The 17167-nt window shown below is 42.0% G+C and overlaps 2 protein-coding genes across 5 annotated transcripts in view; both read right to left on the bottom strand.

The window, feature by feature from the left end:
• kdm4b (lysine (K)-specific demethylase 4B) overlaps nucleotides 1-4279 on the bottom strand; it is a 48457-nt gene extending 44178 nt beyond the window's left edge. For all 4 annotated transcript variants that reach the window (XM_055046216.1, XM_055046224.1, XM_055046233.1 and 1 more), the window contains exon 1: nucleotides 4163-4279. The gene's annotated coding sequence lies outside the window, so the exon portion shown is untranslated. The remainder of the gene's footprint in view (nucleotides 1-4162) is intronic.
• Nucleotides 4280-4531: 252 nt separating this feature from the next.
• On the bottom strand, nucleotides 4532-17167 carry uhrf1 (ubiquitin-like with PHD and ring finger domains 1). The gene is made up of 17 exons (XM_055046180.1): nucleotides 17071-17167; nucleotides 12184-12346; nucleotides 11813-12097; nucleotides 11414-11559; nucleotides 10780-10995; nucleotides 10429-10544; nucleotides 10137-10323; nucleotides 9555-9678; nucleotides 9361-9468; nucleotides 9055-9159; nucleotides 8557-8663; nucleotides 8313-8475; nucleotides 8066-8203; nucleotides 7750-7843; nucleotides 7396-7544; nucleotides 6550-6648; nucleotides 4532-6224 (listed from the first exon to the last, which is right to left on the bottom strand). Exons 2-17 carry the CDS (start codon nucleotides 12334-12336, stop codon nucleotides 6078-6080), a joined length of 2337 nt encoding a protein of 778 aa, XP_054902155.1. The 5' UTR covers nucleotides 12337-12346; nucleotides 17071-17167; the 3' UTR covers nucleotides 4532-6077.

The following is a 17167-nucleotide window of genomic DNA, read 5'->3' as shown; positions in this document are numbered from 1 at the left end:
GTTGTATACCTTTTGAAAAAGAAAAAGCTGAAAAGTAACCAGAAAAAGTCAAACTAATTTTTAAAAGTTTTACTATGCTAAGTAAAAAATACATCAATCTGCACTATTTCTCTTTTGAGAATCACACAGGCAAAACAGTCTTTAACAAATATTACTAGATCAACTTGCAATTGCAATTTGTTGTGATACTTAAGACAAAATTTGTTTTAAGTTGTTTCAACTAATTTTAATCTGTTTCAACATCGTTCACCTACAGCCACTGTACACCCCCCTGGTCCAAAAGCAGCCTACAACAGCTCGCTCCATCAGGAGGTGGTCCCCTGAGATGGAGAGTGCTCTGAGAGACTGTTATAACACCACAGACTGGGATGCACTGTTCAGCCCGCATGGCGAGGACATAGAGGTGCTGACACACTGCCTGACGGACTATCTGAACTTCTGCGCAGATGTGGTATCCCCTGCTAAGACTGTCCGCTGTTACCCTAATAACAAGCCTTGGGTAACGCGGGAAGTCAAAACTGTCCTCAACAAGAAGAAGGTTGCCTTCAGGAGAGGAGACAGCGAGGCCATGAAGGCAGCACAGCAGGAGGTGAAGCAGTGTGTGAGGGAAGCAAAAGACAGCTACAGGAGAAAGGTGGAGCAGAAGCTGAGAGAGAACAACATGAGGGAGGTCTGGGAAGGTGTGAGGACCATCACTGGCCTCAACACAAAGACCAGAGTCGTTGAGGGAACAATGGAGAGGGCAAACGAACTGAACAACTTCTTCAACAGGTTCAACGAGTCTGTGCCCCCTCAACCCCCTCTCTCACTGCAGCCACCTCTACTCCTTACCACACACCTCCCCACAGACAACAAAACACTGACAACCCCCCCACACACCTCAGCACAACCTCCACCCCACATCACCACAGACCAGGTCAGAGAACAGCTGAGGAAGCTCAAGCCCAGGAAAGCAGCAGGGCCGGACCAGGTGTGTCCAAGGCTGCTGAAGACCTGCGCTGCTGAACTGGGAGAGCCACTACAGCGGATCTTCAACCTCAGCCTGCAGCTAAGGGAAGTGCCCACCCTCTGGAAGACATCCTGCATCGTCCCAGTGCCCAAGAAGAACAGGCCCAGCGAGCTGAATGACTTTCGGCCCGTGGCACTCACTTCACACCTGATGAAGACGTTGGAGCGGCTCTTCCTCGGCCTCCTCAGACCTCAGGTGGAACATGCTCAGGACCTCCTGCAATTCGCCTACCAGGCAGATGTTGGTGTGGAGGATGCCATCCTCTACATGCTGCACCGGGCCCACTCCCACCTGGATAAGGGCAGTGGCACAGTGAGGATCCTTTTCTTGGACTTCTCCAGTGCCTTTAATACAATCCAGCCCCTTCTGCTCCAGGACAAACTAAACAGCATGGGAGTGGACCAGCACCTGGTCACCTGGATCCATAGTTACCTCACCAACAGGCCGCAGTATGTCAGGCTAAAGGACACCGTGTCTGACACTGTGGTCAGCAGCACAGGAGCCCCTCAGGGCACAGTGCTGGCCCCTCTTCTCTTCACCCTGTACTCCTCTGACTTCCACTACAACTCGGAGCTGTGTCACATACAGAAGTATGCTGATGACACAGCCATAGTCGGATGTATCATTGCGAAGGTGTGAGGACCATCACTGGCCTCAACACAAAGACCAGAGTCGTTGGGGGAACAATGGAGAGGGCAAACGAACTGAACAACTTCTTCAACAGGTTCAACGAGTCTGTACCCCCTCTCTCACTGCAGCCACCTCTGCTCCTTACCACACACCTCCCCACAGACAACAAAACACTGACAACCCCCCCACACACCTCAGCACAACCTCCACCCCACATCACCACAGACCAGGTCAGAGAACAGCTGAGGAATATCGCTGTCTGGTGAGGGACTTTGCTCTCTGGTGCCACACAAACCACCTGGAACTCAACACCTCTAAGACGAAGGAGCTGGTTATAGACTTTGGGAGGTCCAGACCAATGCCGAGACCAGTCGTACTAGAAGGAACGGAGGTTGAGGTCGTGGGCTCCTACAAGTACCTCGGGCTGTGGCTGGACAGTAAACTGGATTGGTCAAAACACACCAGCCACCTGTACGGGAAGGTGCAGAGCAGGATGTACTTCCTGAGGAGACTGCGGTCCTTTAACATCTGCAGCAAACTGCTGTGGATGTTCTACCAGTCAGTGATCGCCAGTGTCCTCTTCTACACCGTGGTGTGCTGGGGAGGCAGCACATCCAAGAAGGACACGTCCAGACTGGACAAACTGATCAGGCGTGCCGGCTCTGTGGTCGGCATGAAGCTGGACTCTCTGGTGACGGTGGCAGAGGCGAGGACACTGAACAAACTGCTGGACATCATGGACGATAGCAGCCACCCTCTACACGCCGTCATCAGCAGCCAGAGGAGCCTGTTCAGTGACAGACTGCTGCTTCCCAAGTGCCGGACCAATAGATTCAAGAATTCCTTTGTCCCCCACGCCTTCAGACTGTACAACTCCTCACTGGGGGGTCGGAGGCGACACAGGACAGAGGGAAGAAGGAGTAGTTTTTCTACAAATGTGAACTCCATATTTATCAGGCCAAACCATACAGTGCAATACCATATCACTGGTCAATCTATCCACCAAATTGCTATAATTTCCTTTTGTGTTGTATTTATATTCTTTGTTTTGTATTTAATTTGTATTTTTTTGTATTCTTTTGTGTATGCTTACTGTGTGCCACATTTTTGCCTGTGAGCTGCTGGTAACTATAATTTCCTGAGGGAGTCTTCCCAAGGGATCAATAAAGTCAAGTCTAAGTCTAAGTCTCTCTTGTACAGATAAATTACTAAATATTATCAGATTATCATTGATATTTTAATGCAGGGGGAGCAAAAAATGTATGATCCCTCGGGAGAGCATTACAGAAAACAACTGAGAAAACATGTTTTACATATCCGAATCTGATGCATACAATGTGTAAATATTAGACATTTATTTCTGGAAATTGTATAAAAACGTACATTCTGCAGTGCAAGTAGATATTTTATGATAATTCAACAATTGTTGAAAAGCCGGTCTGCCTCTTTAAGAACACTGCATCTACATAGGACTTTCACTAGCAAATATATTTGCATGTATTAAATTACGTCTATTTAAAGTGAAACCCCAGAGTAGTCAACTTTACAACATTAAAATTATTTTAAAAGTCCCACTTTGGCTCCTTATTACAGTAAAGTAAGAAACATGTTACATTGTAATAGCAACAAAATGTTTTCACTTTTAATATAAATGTCGCAACAACCGCGACATTTATATGTAGGGCAGAGTGACTTCCTCACGCAAATGGGGCTTACAACTTCAAAGGTATTTGCATCAGAAAATGGAGAAGCATTCCTCATTAGATTTCAAAAAGCTGAAGAGTTAAAACACTCCTTTCTACACTTTATAAAGAAAAACATGCTATCCACCAACTCGCCAAAAACATCTACAGATTGCTTTTGGAAATTACTTGTCACAGATTAAACGACCGTTTTCTAAATTCTTTAAATTAAGTCACGTTTAATAACGCACAAAGAAACATTTACTGGATAAGAGCATAGAAGAACTCCTGCCGTTCAAAACCACAACAGGAAGGGGCCTAAATGGTACCTTTAACTCCATTTGGGCACGAAACTTCCATGTTGTATCCAGTTTACTTCCTTAAAATGGTCCTAAATGCAAACACTCGTTAAACACGTTTATTCTTGAGCTCGTTAGAGATTATCAGCTTCATTCAAATAAAAAGTCTCATGTGGCATTAACAAAGTGAATTATTGTTACAATGCCGTTACTGCTGCTAGCGCTGCTCAGCTGATACCACTAGCATTCTATTCAAAACGACAGCGGCTAAAATATTGCCACACTAGGCAACTGCAATGAACAAAACTAAGGCTACCCTTCCATCTTTTTAACAGGAAAACGTTTAAAAACGCACACATGCACAAAACTGCGAATATAGTAAGTACAGCTGTAATAAAATTAGCTAGCTTATTGCTAACAGCTACTATATCTGCAATTCGAAAAAAAAACAAACAAAACGTCGCGACGACAACCCACAGCACAGTCAAACTACAAAGTCTGGGTACTTTATATTTTAGTGAAATACGCTTCGGAAACATTACCTCCTGCAGAAGATTATTGCCCTCTGTTTGGTTCAAACGAATTGGTTTCGTTTGGTTTATCGATTTTCTTTTAGCTTTAGCAAGCAGCTGTGGCTGAGCTTGTTTGTGGGTTTGGGCCCTAACAATAATGGCTTCTGATTGGTGGAGTGACGTTGAGGACAGAGACTCATAGAATTTCTGTAATCTCATTGGTTGATCACATGAGTGACAGTGTAAACAGCGACTCAAATCCTCCGCCTAGTAATATTCGTCATCAGAGGGTTGTAACCTACCAACCAGACGCCACGCACGTATTCTCTTACACGGGTTAGCGGCGCTCTGGAGTCATGGCAATACACACAAATATATAGTCCTGAAACGCATAAAAAACATTTTCTTAATTCTTTATTGAACTTAAAAGGTTTTACAAAACCGTGAATGATTTCGCCTATAATTTTGGGCTAGCCAAGTAGAAATTTAAGGCTAGAATTTTTTTAAACCAACAATTACTTCGAAGGTAAAATGTAATAGACATGTTCAGTCGATTATTACAGTACTAATAAAAATATCTATATTCAGTTTAAATCTTTTAAAAAAATTTATTATTGAACAATGACAATTTCTGCAACAAACGTGCAGCGAATGCTAAAACTACGCATGAATTCTAAAACGGACTAAAAAATTTTTTATACAATTTCAGAAAAATATACATTTCCCAGCATTTGCAGATATTTTGGCACAAGAAATGCTTGCATTCAGGACAATTTGCACATTGCTAGAGAGTTTGACCAAACAGAAAAACATAACGGACAAAAGCGGTTGTCACAGCCAGCATCAAATATTAAATGTACTTAACTTTAAAATACAAGCATTTCTTGTTTTTACAATGGAATGAAATTTTATAGATGACCACTTGGAAGACACAAAACTAAACCTTCAAATTACATGACAAGGAAAACATGTATGCATTTTAAACTTTAAAAAAATTCAAATCAAGTCTCCAGGCTGAAGTAGGTTTGAGTGTTAAGGATGAAGTCTAGAGAGCTAGATAGATGGGATATCTACTTTACACTCTTTTAAGCATAACCATATGTTTGGACTATTTAAAGTGAACCATGAAAAGAGTAACCTAAAAAAAAAAATCTGTCAAAAGAAAAAATACATATATTTTCAAGCTATTTTTTTCTTAAATTGTAATCAATTTCAGAAAGTGAATATACAATTCTAAAAAAAAAAAATTCTGTTTGACAATTTCGGGTGAACAGTACATGTTGACATTTGATGACACAGCTTACAGATAAGACACTACTCTCCTCTTACTCAAGTCCTTTAAAAAAAAAAGGTTGGTTTTGTTCTCATTTTAATGAGCCATTACAAATCTAACTTCTTAGTTAATTAATCACATCAATGCATTGTCATGAAATGATTGTGTCAGGACTCAAGAAGTGAAATCATCAAATGTCTGAATGTTTCATAGGAGCTCAATAAACATAACCGATCACAACTAATTTAACAAGAAAACCAATACACATCAAATACCTACTAATAGCCTTAGAGAATAGGATCTTTAGATGATGTTGGGAAGCAGATTACCTCTTTTGACCAAATATTTCTTCAATGAGTGCAAAACAAAGGAATTTGGGGGAAAAGATAGGTTAAATTTAAATAAGGATTAGCAGTAGCTAAGCAAAATATGGAGTATTAATTGCCATTAAAGGGTAACGGTACAACCAGTTCTAAATGAATTCTCAATGAATATCAGTCAAACATAACAGCTCAACAGTAAAAATGGTTGTATTTTAGCCCACAAACACTGCAGCTTTATATTCATAGAAAATATATTAAGAGAAGCGGACTCTTTATTGCCTCAAACTGGAAATTCCTCCGTACAGATTTCATTGCGCTTCTTTGAGGGCTGAGTAGACTGGAGTTATGATCATCGCCCATTGCTGTAGCCTGGGAAAAGCTGACTTAGAATGTCCTGCAGATCTTTGTTGACAGACATGGAGTAGTTTTTGCCCAGGTCGTGTCTGCAGGCAGGGCAGGTGTAAACTTCTGCCCTGAAAGACCGCTGGAGGCATTCCTACAAACAAAAACATTGATATTGATTTGTAACCAAGCATTTTATGAAGATTATCTTTTGCCAGATTAAAATACAAATAATTAAAAAAAAATTTAATTAAAATGTGCCAACCAATCACATTGTCAGTGTCTAAAAACAAAAGCAGGAGAGAGTGAAGGCTCCATGCCCTTCTAATCAGGCAAGTCTGAAAACAATTGGTTCTGGATTTTACTCAGGAACATCAGAGTAAAGAGAGTTTAATACACATACACACTTTAGAGGCTACAAATGAGACAGAACCATCAATCAAATGTGAAGTTAATATCGAAGATTTCTGGGTCCTCACCTTGCAAACATTGTGTTGGCACTCTGTAGTTATAGGCTGAAAGACCACTTCTTGGCAGCAAATGCAAAGGAAAACCTCTTCAACCTTGGTCAGAAATTTCTGCAGGAAAAAACAAAATATAAACAAGATGTCAGATGACAAAAGAAAACCTTTTCAGTAAAGTATTCACTTTGCTTTTAACCAAAAGTCTCTTCTGAGGTGAAAACTGGGTTTCATTCATTCAGCCTTCAGATTTTTACAAGAAGACGTCATTGGCATCAGCTTTTATGATCTAATTCAATCCTATAAGCTTACCAAAACACAGCTAGCAGACAGACTAGATTCAAAATGTCAGATGGATTCATGAAAGCAAATGGTTAAGTGTTTTCACCAGTACCGCAATGATTAATGCATTTCAGCTTTACAATCGTCTCTGCAGAGAATCAACATGCATTCAGTGTGAGATCTGGATTAATAAAAAAATATATAGCAGGAACCTACAGATATGATTCCATTATTCCAATCCATGTTACTGAAAGCTGATTGTTTCAGTTGTTTTAAAATATACTGGGAAAGTTCAAAGCAATATTAACTGGAGATTTTAATAGTTATCGGGCTCAGTGAGACCACCTGATGAAGACTGATTTCTTCTGACCCAGCAAACATCTGAGGCTGAGACAGAGCTGCTAATATGACTAGAGATATTACAGGTGTAAACCAAGCACCAGTTCAGCACTAGATGTTTCTGTTAACCTAGTTAACAGAAACATATCCGGTACCCCGTTTCAATGAGGGAAATGCATATGTAGATCTGTAAGTGAATGTGCAGAGATATGACAATGGATACTCTATAAAGTTCCACGTTACCGGTCCAAGAGATAGTGACTCCATAGCTTCATCCCACAGCTTCTTGTTTGGCTGGTCATTTTTAATGAGGGATTTCTGCTCTTGGGAAAGCTTGTAAACTTCCACTTTGATCTTCTTGGAAGTCTTAGCAGGCGAGGTCTTAGAGGATTCTGGAGAAAACAAGTCAGATTTATTTCTACCCATTTATTTGTCTAAGTATTTAATATTTTTGAAATAATCCATCAGCTCTTCTCAGAGAATGTGATCATCTCTGTCAAAACAGGGATTTCCTATCTGCAAATTCCAGAAGTGAAAAACAAAGAAACAAAAGCAAAAGGTGCACAATCCAACCAGCTAAAGCCATAGAGAACTTGCCCTGGAATTTTCTCTTCCTCTTCGCCTTATTGGGCGTCTCTTCCTCCTCCACTTCATTTTTGTTCTCCTTCTCCTTTTGATAACCGGCAGGATACTGAAACAGCAGCCATCACAGTTAGTTTACTGAACTGATAATAAGTTTACAGAACCTATAATCATTTGCTTGATATAATCAGCAAATGATTATATAATTTGCTTGATATAATTAAGCAAATGATTATATCATTTGCCTGATATAATCAAGCAAATGAGAATCAAATGGTATATCGTTACGATGTTAATTTTCTGATGCAAAGCATACTGCTAAGCCCCTCACCTGCATGACCAGGCCAAGTTTCTTTATACGCTCCTTCCCCTCTCTGGTCCATGGTGCAGGCTCATCATCATCGCGCTTCAGCAGGTAGCGCCACACCAGAAAACCAGACTTGCCTTTGTCTGGCCAGTACTTCACCACCTGTACAAAGTAGAAGATGCAAAGAAAATCATAAACTGATGCTCAGGGTCAAAGTTTGGTCCTACAAACTGTCACTGTCACCTCACCCCCATCTACCTTCTTCTCTTACCTTGTAAATCCCGTCATACCGGTTTCCTTCCTCAGGGCAGAATTTGCTGTGCTTGCGTCCTTTGCAGCTGCGCACAACCCTGACCGGTTTGCCTTGCTTCCAGTTCTTTGACTCTGCTCCATTTTTCTCGTTCACAGGGACATTGCAATTGAGAGCCAAAGCCCTAATGAGCCATAAAAATTATGTAAATTTAAGGAACCAGACACTGTGTTTTGTATTGCACATTTTCTTCTGAACACTCTACCGGTTCATGTGGGTCAGAGTCTGGTCACATGACTGCTCAGCTGTCCTCTTGTTCCCAGAAAGATCTCGCCCCCCTGAGCCAGTATAGGTGAACTCATTGCCATCATCCTTTATCAAAAGATAGCAAAAACATTGAAGTCAAAAATCATTTAGAATTATTCTCTTCACATAAATACTTTATTTTCAGATCAAAAACTCTTTAATTATACCATGGTGTTTTACAGCTTATTTTTTTCAATTGTAAATTAAGGTAAACTTGCAGAAGGAATTATTTAAATAAAAGCCAGTTTAAGATATTGTGTGTTATTTGTATGAAAAAACAAAAAACCCCAAAAATTGGAAATCAAATTTGGTATTAAAAAAATGATTTGAGAGGCAGGGTTGACTTTCTTTCTTCTAACTACTCCTTTTAATTGAAAAACTTTTTTCCCATAGCAACACGTGACATGTTAATTTTAAACTGTAAACAAAGTAAATAAATATTTAGAAAACATCATACCACATCATCTTCATAGCCTCCTGCCAAAACAAGAGAGTAAGCTCCATCGTTGCTCCTGCCGTGGATCCCAGCAACATGAGGCCTGTGGACACCGGCTTCACTGACCTGGGAATAAATAAAGAATTACTGAAAGTCTACGCAGATAAGTCATTTGAACCCACTTTCTTTACTTAATTTGTGTTAAAAATCTTAACATTAGTCACGTGTACTACATTAACACACGTAATAGTCAACCTTTAAGCAGATTATTAAATAGTATTCTTAAACTAGCAAAGTGGATTTCAGTGACAACATAGTTGGACAAACCTGCACTCTGAACTTCCACAGGGAACCCACAGGAACACCTGGAATTGGACCATGGTGGTTGGATGGGACGATGGTGCACTGCTTAGTTCGACCCACACAGGCCATTCCCTGCAGAGGTTACCACAGTGAGCTACCACAAACAATAACTACTCAAAACTGTCTTTGCTGCAATGAACAGATCTGCTCTGTGTCACCTTTCCCCAGTCTCTCTGGCTGGATGAGCTTGCAGAAGCCATCTTCGCCTTCTTCTTGCTTTTCTTCAGCTTCTCTCCGGCCAGAACAACTTCACTGGTGTCGTTACGGCAACCCGGGCAATACCTAAAATGACAAAACATGTTAAAAGTTAAAATCAATTCTACATCCAAGCACTTCAGTAAAAAAAAGGCCAACTACATTTGATCACCACTTTAACAGATCAAACCTAAGCTACATTATTCTACATTCAGAGATTTGTAATTGGCTAAACTTTACACTTTGTAAGAGAAGAAAAAGTTTCTGTCCCAGCTTTTATTCTGGACTTGTATTGTGCTTCCCTATGCACAGTAAAGCACTTATATCATATTTAAGCAATAAAAAAAACATTAATGATTATTAATTACATTTAAATCAGTACAAAAAATATATATATAATATATGCATTTTATAACATTTAAAAAAAAAACAGATATTACATTGAAAACTAAAGAAACTAATGGGCTACAGAGAAAAAAACCAATAGCTCTAGAAAGTACTGTGTTGGATATAATGAATACACTCATAATTCAGGTTCTACTGACCAATCTTCGTCTTCAGGGATGGAGGTGAGTGGAGGATTCAGACAGTACGTGTGATAGGCCATGTCACACTCGTCACACAGAAGCTGCTTGTCTGGATCCTGCTTGATGCCACAGATGTGGCAGTTGCACCAACGGCAGTTTTTCTTCAGATCATCCTTGCAATATTTACATTCAGGTCCATTTGATCCTAAAGGACAAATTATAATTATCAAGTAACCATTTATATAAGAATATCAGCAGAAGACCCACACAGTTGATTTGAGAAATAAGTCAGATCGATCTTCTAACTCACTTTTTAACGGGCTATCGGTCCCAGCTGGCAAGTCACTTGAAGAACCGGGCTCCTCGATCTTATAGATTTCAGTTATGAACATGATCCGGCAGTCATTAAGAGAGTCGCCTGCTTCCCTGCAAACATAAAAGCAAATTGGTAAAAATGTGGAGCTCAACACTGGCAGCAGTATTGAGCAATCCACAGAGACCACAGCAGGAAATTCGCCTCTACATACCAACCGTTGTGCCATCACAAACCACACTAACGGAGATACTGATACTGCGCTCATCTGTCACCACAGATGGCTGCAATAATTCCCCAGATAAAACCAGGCAAAACTCATCCTGGAAAAATAACTTGCATTCGTACCCAAGGATGATCTTGGCGTAGATCTCACGGATCGTGCGAGTCTCCCGCTTCCTCTGTATCTCAGCATCGTACCAGTAGCCACGATCCTTGGGGTCATCTGGATTATAGTTGACCATAACAACCATTCCTGGCTCCAGCTGATGCCACTGGTAGACGGTGCGGGCCCGTGGGCGAACATCTTTGGCCAGCAGCTGAATCACGCCATTTTCTGGATAACTAGAACAGTTTGTGTGAAAGTGTAGTGTAAGTTACATGCCCCTCTCAGGTGTTTCAAACAGCGCTGCACTGCAGTGCATGTAATGGTGATCAGAACCAACAGGTACAAACAGCTACACTGCACTGATGGAAGTTCCCTTCAAAATCCACACTGCCCACTGACACACAGACACAGATTTGTAACCACGCATGGTTCTACATTTTTCATACATTTATCAAGCAGAAAATCTAGCAGGGACATATAGGAACTTAAAGGAAATATTGTATTATGCTGTTTTTGTTATGAAGTGCAAAACCATAAACATCCAAAAATACAAAAAAAAACCATGCCAAAATTGCTGACTAAAAATGTAAAGGCATTTAACTGGACATAACTGGTAAAACTCCAAATAGCAAAAAAAATTAATGAATATCTTACTCTTCATATTTAACGTGGTACAGGATCTCTTCTTCTCCATCATTGGACTCTTCTTTGGGCGTCTTTGTTGTTTTAGTGACATTCACAATCTGGGCCTCAAACCATGCTCCCATGTTCAGGTCTCTTGCGTCAACCAGCTCATTAATCTTTGGACAAAAACAGAAGATGGTAACTGACCACGTCCATGAAGCTTAAAACTAAATTTTGGAGACTGAAGAATTACCAACTAATCTTTCTGAATAATGTAAAAATGCATAATTAAGATCTAGAAGTCAGTTTACAACATTTTTTTTTAAGTTAAATGGCTACTTATGGCTACGAGTTATTTTCTCCCAACTTTCTGCAACACAACATAGACATAAAACAGATTTAATCCAGTCTATAGTCTTTATAAATTACCTTGTAAAATCCAAACCCAGGATAGATGAGCTCCACTGTGTTTGTCTGAGCAGAGGTCCCAGCAGTTTGACCCTCGACCTCGCTGTGGGTTGAGTTCTTGTCGGACTCGCTCTGGGTGGAGCCGCAGCCTGAATCGGAGTCAGAGAGCTCGGCTTCTTTGTCTTTGTTTTTGTTTTTGCTTTTGCTTTTGACGACATCAGCAGCAGGGGCCTTCTGCCTAACAAGCAGCTGCACTATGTCGTTGAGGCCAACGTTGTAGTCAAATATGGTGTGGCCATCTTCCATCTAAGATCCAACACCAGTAAAGAATTATACTTTAGTTAAACCAGATCAAAAAAGAGAAAAGAACTATTTAACCCACACCATCTCACCTGTTTGCCACGATAGAAAAGTCTCTGCCTCTCTGGCTCAACCTTGAACAGCTCCACAATCTTGAGACGCAGCTCATCCACCTTGGTCAGTTTAGACAGGTTATCCACCCGATGGGTCTCTTTCCCATCCATGGTGCGAACTTGAATCCACATTGCAGCTGCCCTGTGAAACAACCAATTTGCACAAACATGGCTGAAAGTCTTTTTTGTCAAAACACGGTTATGCTAACTCCAATTGTATTTATCTTTGCAGAACAATCTTCATGTGAAAAATGATTCCTAGTAGCAACTCAGTGAAAGAACATCTACTCCTTTCAACCAACACATTGCTGCAGATAGTAAAATTACCGTAAGTAATAACATAATACATTTTATTGGTGGAAAATATTCTCAAGAAATGAAAACAAAAAGGATATTTAAGTAATATGGATCCATTTTTTTTCTTCTGTAAGGCAAATAAATGCCATTATCATAACTAGTCTTTCCTCCTTTATTTTGAAAAAGTAAACAATTGAAACAGCCTTATATTTTGGGATTAACTACTTTCTCCTGTGAGGTCTCCAGCCTTTTCAAAATACTGCAGGAGGATTTCTGACAGCATCACCTGATCTTAAGTCTTTTTCACATCTTTGTGCTGGCTCCCACTTCAAAAGATATTTCAGTTTTTAAAAAACACAAAAAGGGTAAGCATTTTCTCATCCATGTGACCCAAATTTTACACACTTGCTGTAGAGGTGAGGTGAGTGAACAGAGCAGCAGATCTGTGCACAGATCTTTCACTGCACCTGCATCCTGAACTTTCTAAAAGCTTGCCACTTTACATTAGGACTTCATAAACCTAAATTCAATAACTGATTGCAACGCAGACACCTTCCTGTCTCGCTCATTGGAAACAAGGCATAACTTATGATATCAATGTTGGACAATGTCTCCCACCCACGTATGAACTGCTGCTGAACTACAGAGCACCTCCAGTGACAGATTGCTGTATCTCGGGTACAAAAAGGAGCGCAACCACAGGTTCTTCCTCCCAGCAGCTGTTAAGACTCTATAACATAACTGCTCTCAATAATCACAAGAAAACTAGACAACATTGCAGTTATTTGGGGTTTTCTTATTTCAAATTATAACCTCTTGTTAGTATTCTATCGTTTTTGTCCATAGTTTGTGTCTTTGCCACTTCAAAGTGCCATACCCTGCTGCATATTTATTTTCATACAAGTATGCCATTTTTAATAAGTTATAGTGGACTTAGACTTAGACTTGACTTTATTGATCCCTTGGGAAGACTCCCTCAGGAAATTATAGTTACCAGCAGCTCACAGGCAAAAATGTGGCACACAGTAAGCATACACAAAAGAATACAAAAAAATACAAATTAAATACAAAACAAAGAATATAAATACAACACAAAAGGAAATTATAGCAATTTGGTGGATAGATTGACCAGTGATATGGTATTGCACTGTATGGTTTAGCCTGATAAATATGGAGTTCACATTTGTAGAAAAACTACTCCTTCTTCCCTCTGTCCTGTGTCACCTCCGACCCCCCAGTGAGGAGTTGTACAGTCTGAAGGCGTGGGGGACAAAGGAGTTCTTGAATCTATTGGTCCGGCACTTGGGAAGCAGCAGTCTGTCACTGAACAGGCTCCTCTGGCTGCTGATGACGGCATGTAGAGGGTGGCTGCTATCGTCCATGATGTCCAGCAGTTTGTTCAGTGTCCTTGCCTCTGCCACCGTCACCAGAGAGTCCAGCTTCATGCCGACCACAGAGCCGGCACGCCTGATCAGTTTGTCCAGTCTGGACGTGTCCTTCTTGGATGTGCTGCCTCCCCAGCACACCACGGTGTAGAAGAGGACACTGGCGATCACTGACTGGTAGAACATCCACAGCAGTTTGCTGCAGATGTTGAAGGACCGCAGTCTCCTCAGGAAGTACATCCTGCTCTGCACCTTCCCGTACAGGTGGCTGGTGTGTTTTGACCAATCCAGTTTACTGTCCAGCCACAGCCCGAGGTACTACTGTAGGAGCCCACGACCTCAACCTCCGTTCCCTCTAGTACGACTGGTCTCGGCATTGGTCTGGACCTCCCAAAGTCTATAACCAGCTCCTTCGTCTTAGAGGTGTTGAGTTCCAGGTGGTTTGTGTGGCACCAGAGAGCAAAGTCCCTCACCAGACAGCGATATTCCTCCTCTCCGTCGTCCCTGATACATCCGACTATGGCTGTGTCATCAGCATACTTCTGTATGTGACACAGCTCCGAGTTGTAGTGGAAGTCAGAGGAGTACAAGGTGAAGAGAAGAGGGGCCAGCACTGTGCCCTGAGGGGCTCCTGTGCTGCTGACCACATTGTCAGACACGGTGTCCTTTAGCCTGACATACTGCGGCCTGTTGGTGAGGTAACTATGGATCCAGGTGACCAGGTGCTGGTCCACTCCCATGCTATTTAGTTTGTCCTGGAGCAGAAGGGGCTGGATTGTATTAAAGGCACTGGAGAAGTCCAAGAAAAGGATCCTCACTGTGCCGCTGCCCTTATCCAGGTGGGAGTGGGCCCGGTGCAGCAGGTAGAGGATGGCATCCTCCACACCAACATCTGCCTGGTAGGCGAATTGCAGGAGGTCCTGAGCATGTTCCACCTGAGGTCTGAGGAGGCCGAGGAAGAGCCGCTCCAACGTCTTCATCAGGTGTGAAGTGAGTGCCACGGGCCGAAAGTCATTCAGCTCGCTGGGCCTGTTCTTCTTGGGCACTGGGACGATGCAGGATGTCTTCCAGAGGGTGGGCACTTCCCTTAGCTGCAGGCTGAGGTTGAAGATCCGCTGTAGTGGCTCTCCCAGTTCAGCAGCGCAGGTCTTCAGCAGCCTTGGACACACCTGGTCCGGCCCTGCTGCTTTCCTGGGCTTGAGCTTCCTCAGCTGTTCTCTGACCTGGTCTGTGGTGATGTGGGGTGGAGGTTGTGCTGAGGTGTGTGGGGGGGTTGTCAGTGTTTTGTTGTCTGTGGGGAGGTGTGTGGTAAGGAGCAGAGGTGGCTGCAGTGAGAGAGGGGGTACAGACTCGTTGAACCTGTTGAAGAAGTTGTTCAGTTTGTTTGCCCTCTCCATTGTTCCCCCAACGACTCTGGTCTTTGTGTTGAGGCCAGTGATGGTCCTCACACCTTCCCAGACCTCCCTCATGTTGTTCTCTCTCAGCTTCTGCTCCACCTTTCTCCTGTAGCTGTCTTTTGCTTCCCTCACACACTGCTTCACCTCCTGCTGTGCTGCCTTCATGGCCTCCCTGTCTCCTCTCCTGAAGGCAACCTTCTTCTTGTTGAGGACAGTTTTTGACTTCCCGCGTTACCCAAGGCTTGTTATTAGGGTAACAGCGGACAGTCTTAGCAGGGGATACCACATCTGCGCAGAAGTTCAGATAGTCCGTCAGGCAGTGTGTCAGCCCTCTATGTCCTCGCCATGCGGGCTGAACAGTGCATCCCAGTCCGTGGTGTTATAACAGTCTCTCAGAGCACTCTCCATCTCAGGGGACCACCTCCTGATGGAGCGAGCTGTTGTAGGCTGCTTTTGGACCAGGGGGGTGTACAGTGGCTGTAGGTGAACGATGTTGTGATCTGACTTCCCTAGTGGGGGGAGGGGTGTTGCTCTGTATGCATCCCTCACATTGGCATACAGGAGGTCGATTGTCCTGTTATTCCTGGTGGGGCAGTCAACAGCTTGGTGGAAAGTGGCCAAAGTAGAGTCCAAGGTCACATGCTGTTGTATTATTTTGTAAATTTGTCCTTACTCTACAGTCTGTTATTCTTATGTTTACCTTGTGCGAATCAGCACTCTCACATTTTACTTTGACTTGCTGCTTTTCACAAGAGTTACTTGACTGTGGGACAATAAGGGATATTTCTATTCTCGCCCCGTTTCATCATTGCTATCAACATCATTGTTCATTTAGATTTCATGGGCTGCAATAACCAACTCATGCTCTGTTATCTTGCTATCTGTCATCTTCCTGCACAGAGTACAGTATGGTGCCGCTGCAGCAGTGGGCTGTCATCAGAACTATTAGAAAGGGAGGGAATAGGCTGGTTTAAATACAGTGCGGGAAACTGGGCACCAGGCCACTCCCATTTTCTTTTAAAAGCACATCCGGACGCGAGGGAGCGCTAGCAAACAATGTGCCTTTGGTTTCTGAATGTAAAACACGGTAAAATGTTAGATTATTTGGGTTTTACACTGGTATATTACCCGAATACAACGCACTTGAATCCCAGTGAGTGATGAGGGGAAAAGCTCTATGGCTGCTCGGCTTCACTGAGACGCTCTATGCGGTCCCTAAATAATCGCTCGAAAGCGAACAAAACATGACCATAACATTAACAAAAAATGAGGAAGAGAAAAATAAAATAGCTGAACTAACTTAGAATCCGCAATTTACCTTAGTTTCTTTTACCGTTTTCTTTTTGAAAGAGCAAACAAAACCACCAGATTTATTCACTTCAAACAAGACAAACAGGAAAATGGGCAGTCTTATGTTAGCATACGTGAAAATAGATGAAAAGCAGCAAACTATTCAGCTAGCAAATTTAACCGTTGGTAGTGAGAGTTACAGTTTCAGCACAAATACACAAGATAACTTCTTCCCAATCTATTTTAGAGCCTACAGCAAACCACGTTACAAATAAAATACTTTTTTTTCAGCCATTTTTACAACCACATTACATATGAAAAAAGAACAATGGAAAAAGATTAATAACAGAATTTGACAAAGCCTAAACAAGATGTGCGGCCTTTTAGTGGTTCTGCATAAAGGGACAACACAGGACTTAGCAACTGAATAGAGATGCAAATGAGTACGAAATTAACAAAATGTCGAAAGTTAACAGAAGTGGCAAAACAAGATTTACCTGTGTGATCGTCCAAACTAGAAATCCGGAAATTTCTTCTTTCACAGGGTTTATGCGACCAACTCTACTTCTGTTGGAGATTGATCAATGAGTTATT

Source organism: Poeciliopsis prolifica, unplaced genomic scaffold (genome assembly GCF_027474105.1).
Source record: "Poeciliopsis prolifica strain line A6 unplaced genomic scaffold, Auburn_PproV2 SCAFFOLD002, whole genome shotgun sequence".
Taxonomy (NCBI): Eukaryota; Metazoa; Chordata; class Actinopteri; order Cyprinodontiformes; family Poeciliidae; genus Poeciliopsis; species Poeciliopsis prolifica.
Note: the sequence above shows the minus strand (reverse complement) of the source record. Positions and strands in the feature narration are given on the sequence as shown.

Bases quoted from the DNA above. Each gene is read 5' to 3' on its own strand.
- uhrf1 (XM_055046180.1), bottom strand. From the start codon at position 12,336: ATGTGGATTCAAGTTCGCACCATGGATGGGAAAGAGACCCATCGGGTG. The intron at 11,560-11,812 runs GTAATTTATAAA...TTTTGTCCAAAG, and splicing joins CTGGGTTTGGATTTTACAAG to ATTAATGAGCTGGTTGACGC. The intron at 9,679-10,136 runs GTCAGTAGAACC...TTGTCATTTTAG, and splicing joins ATCCCTGAAGACGAAGATTG to GTATTGCCCGGGTTGCCGTA.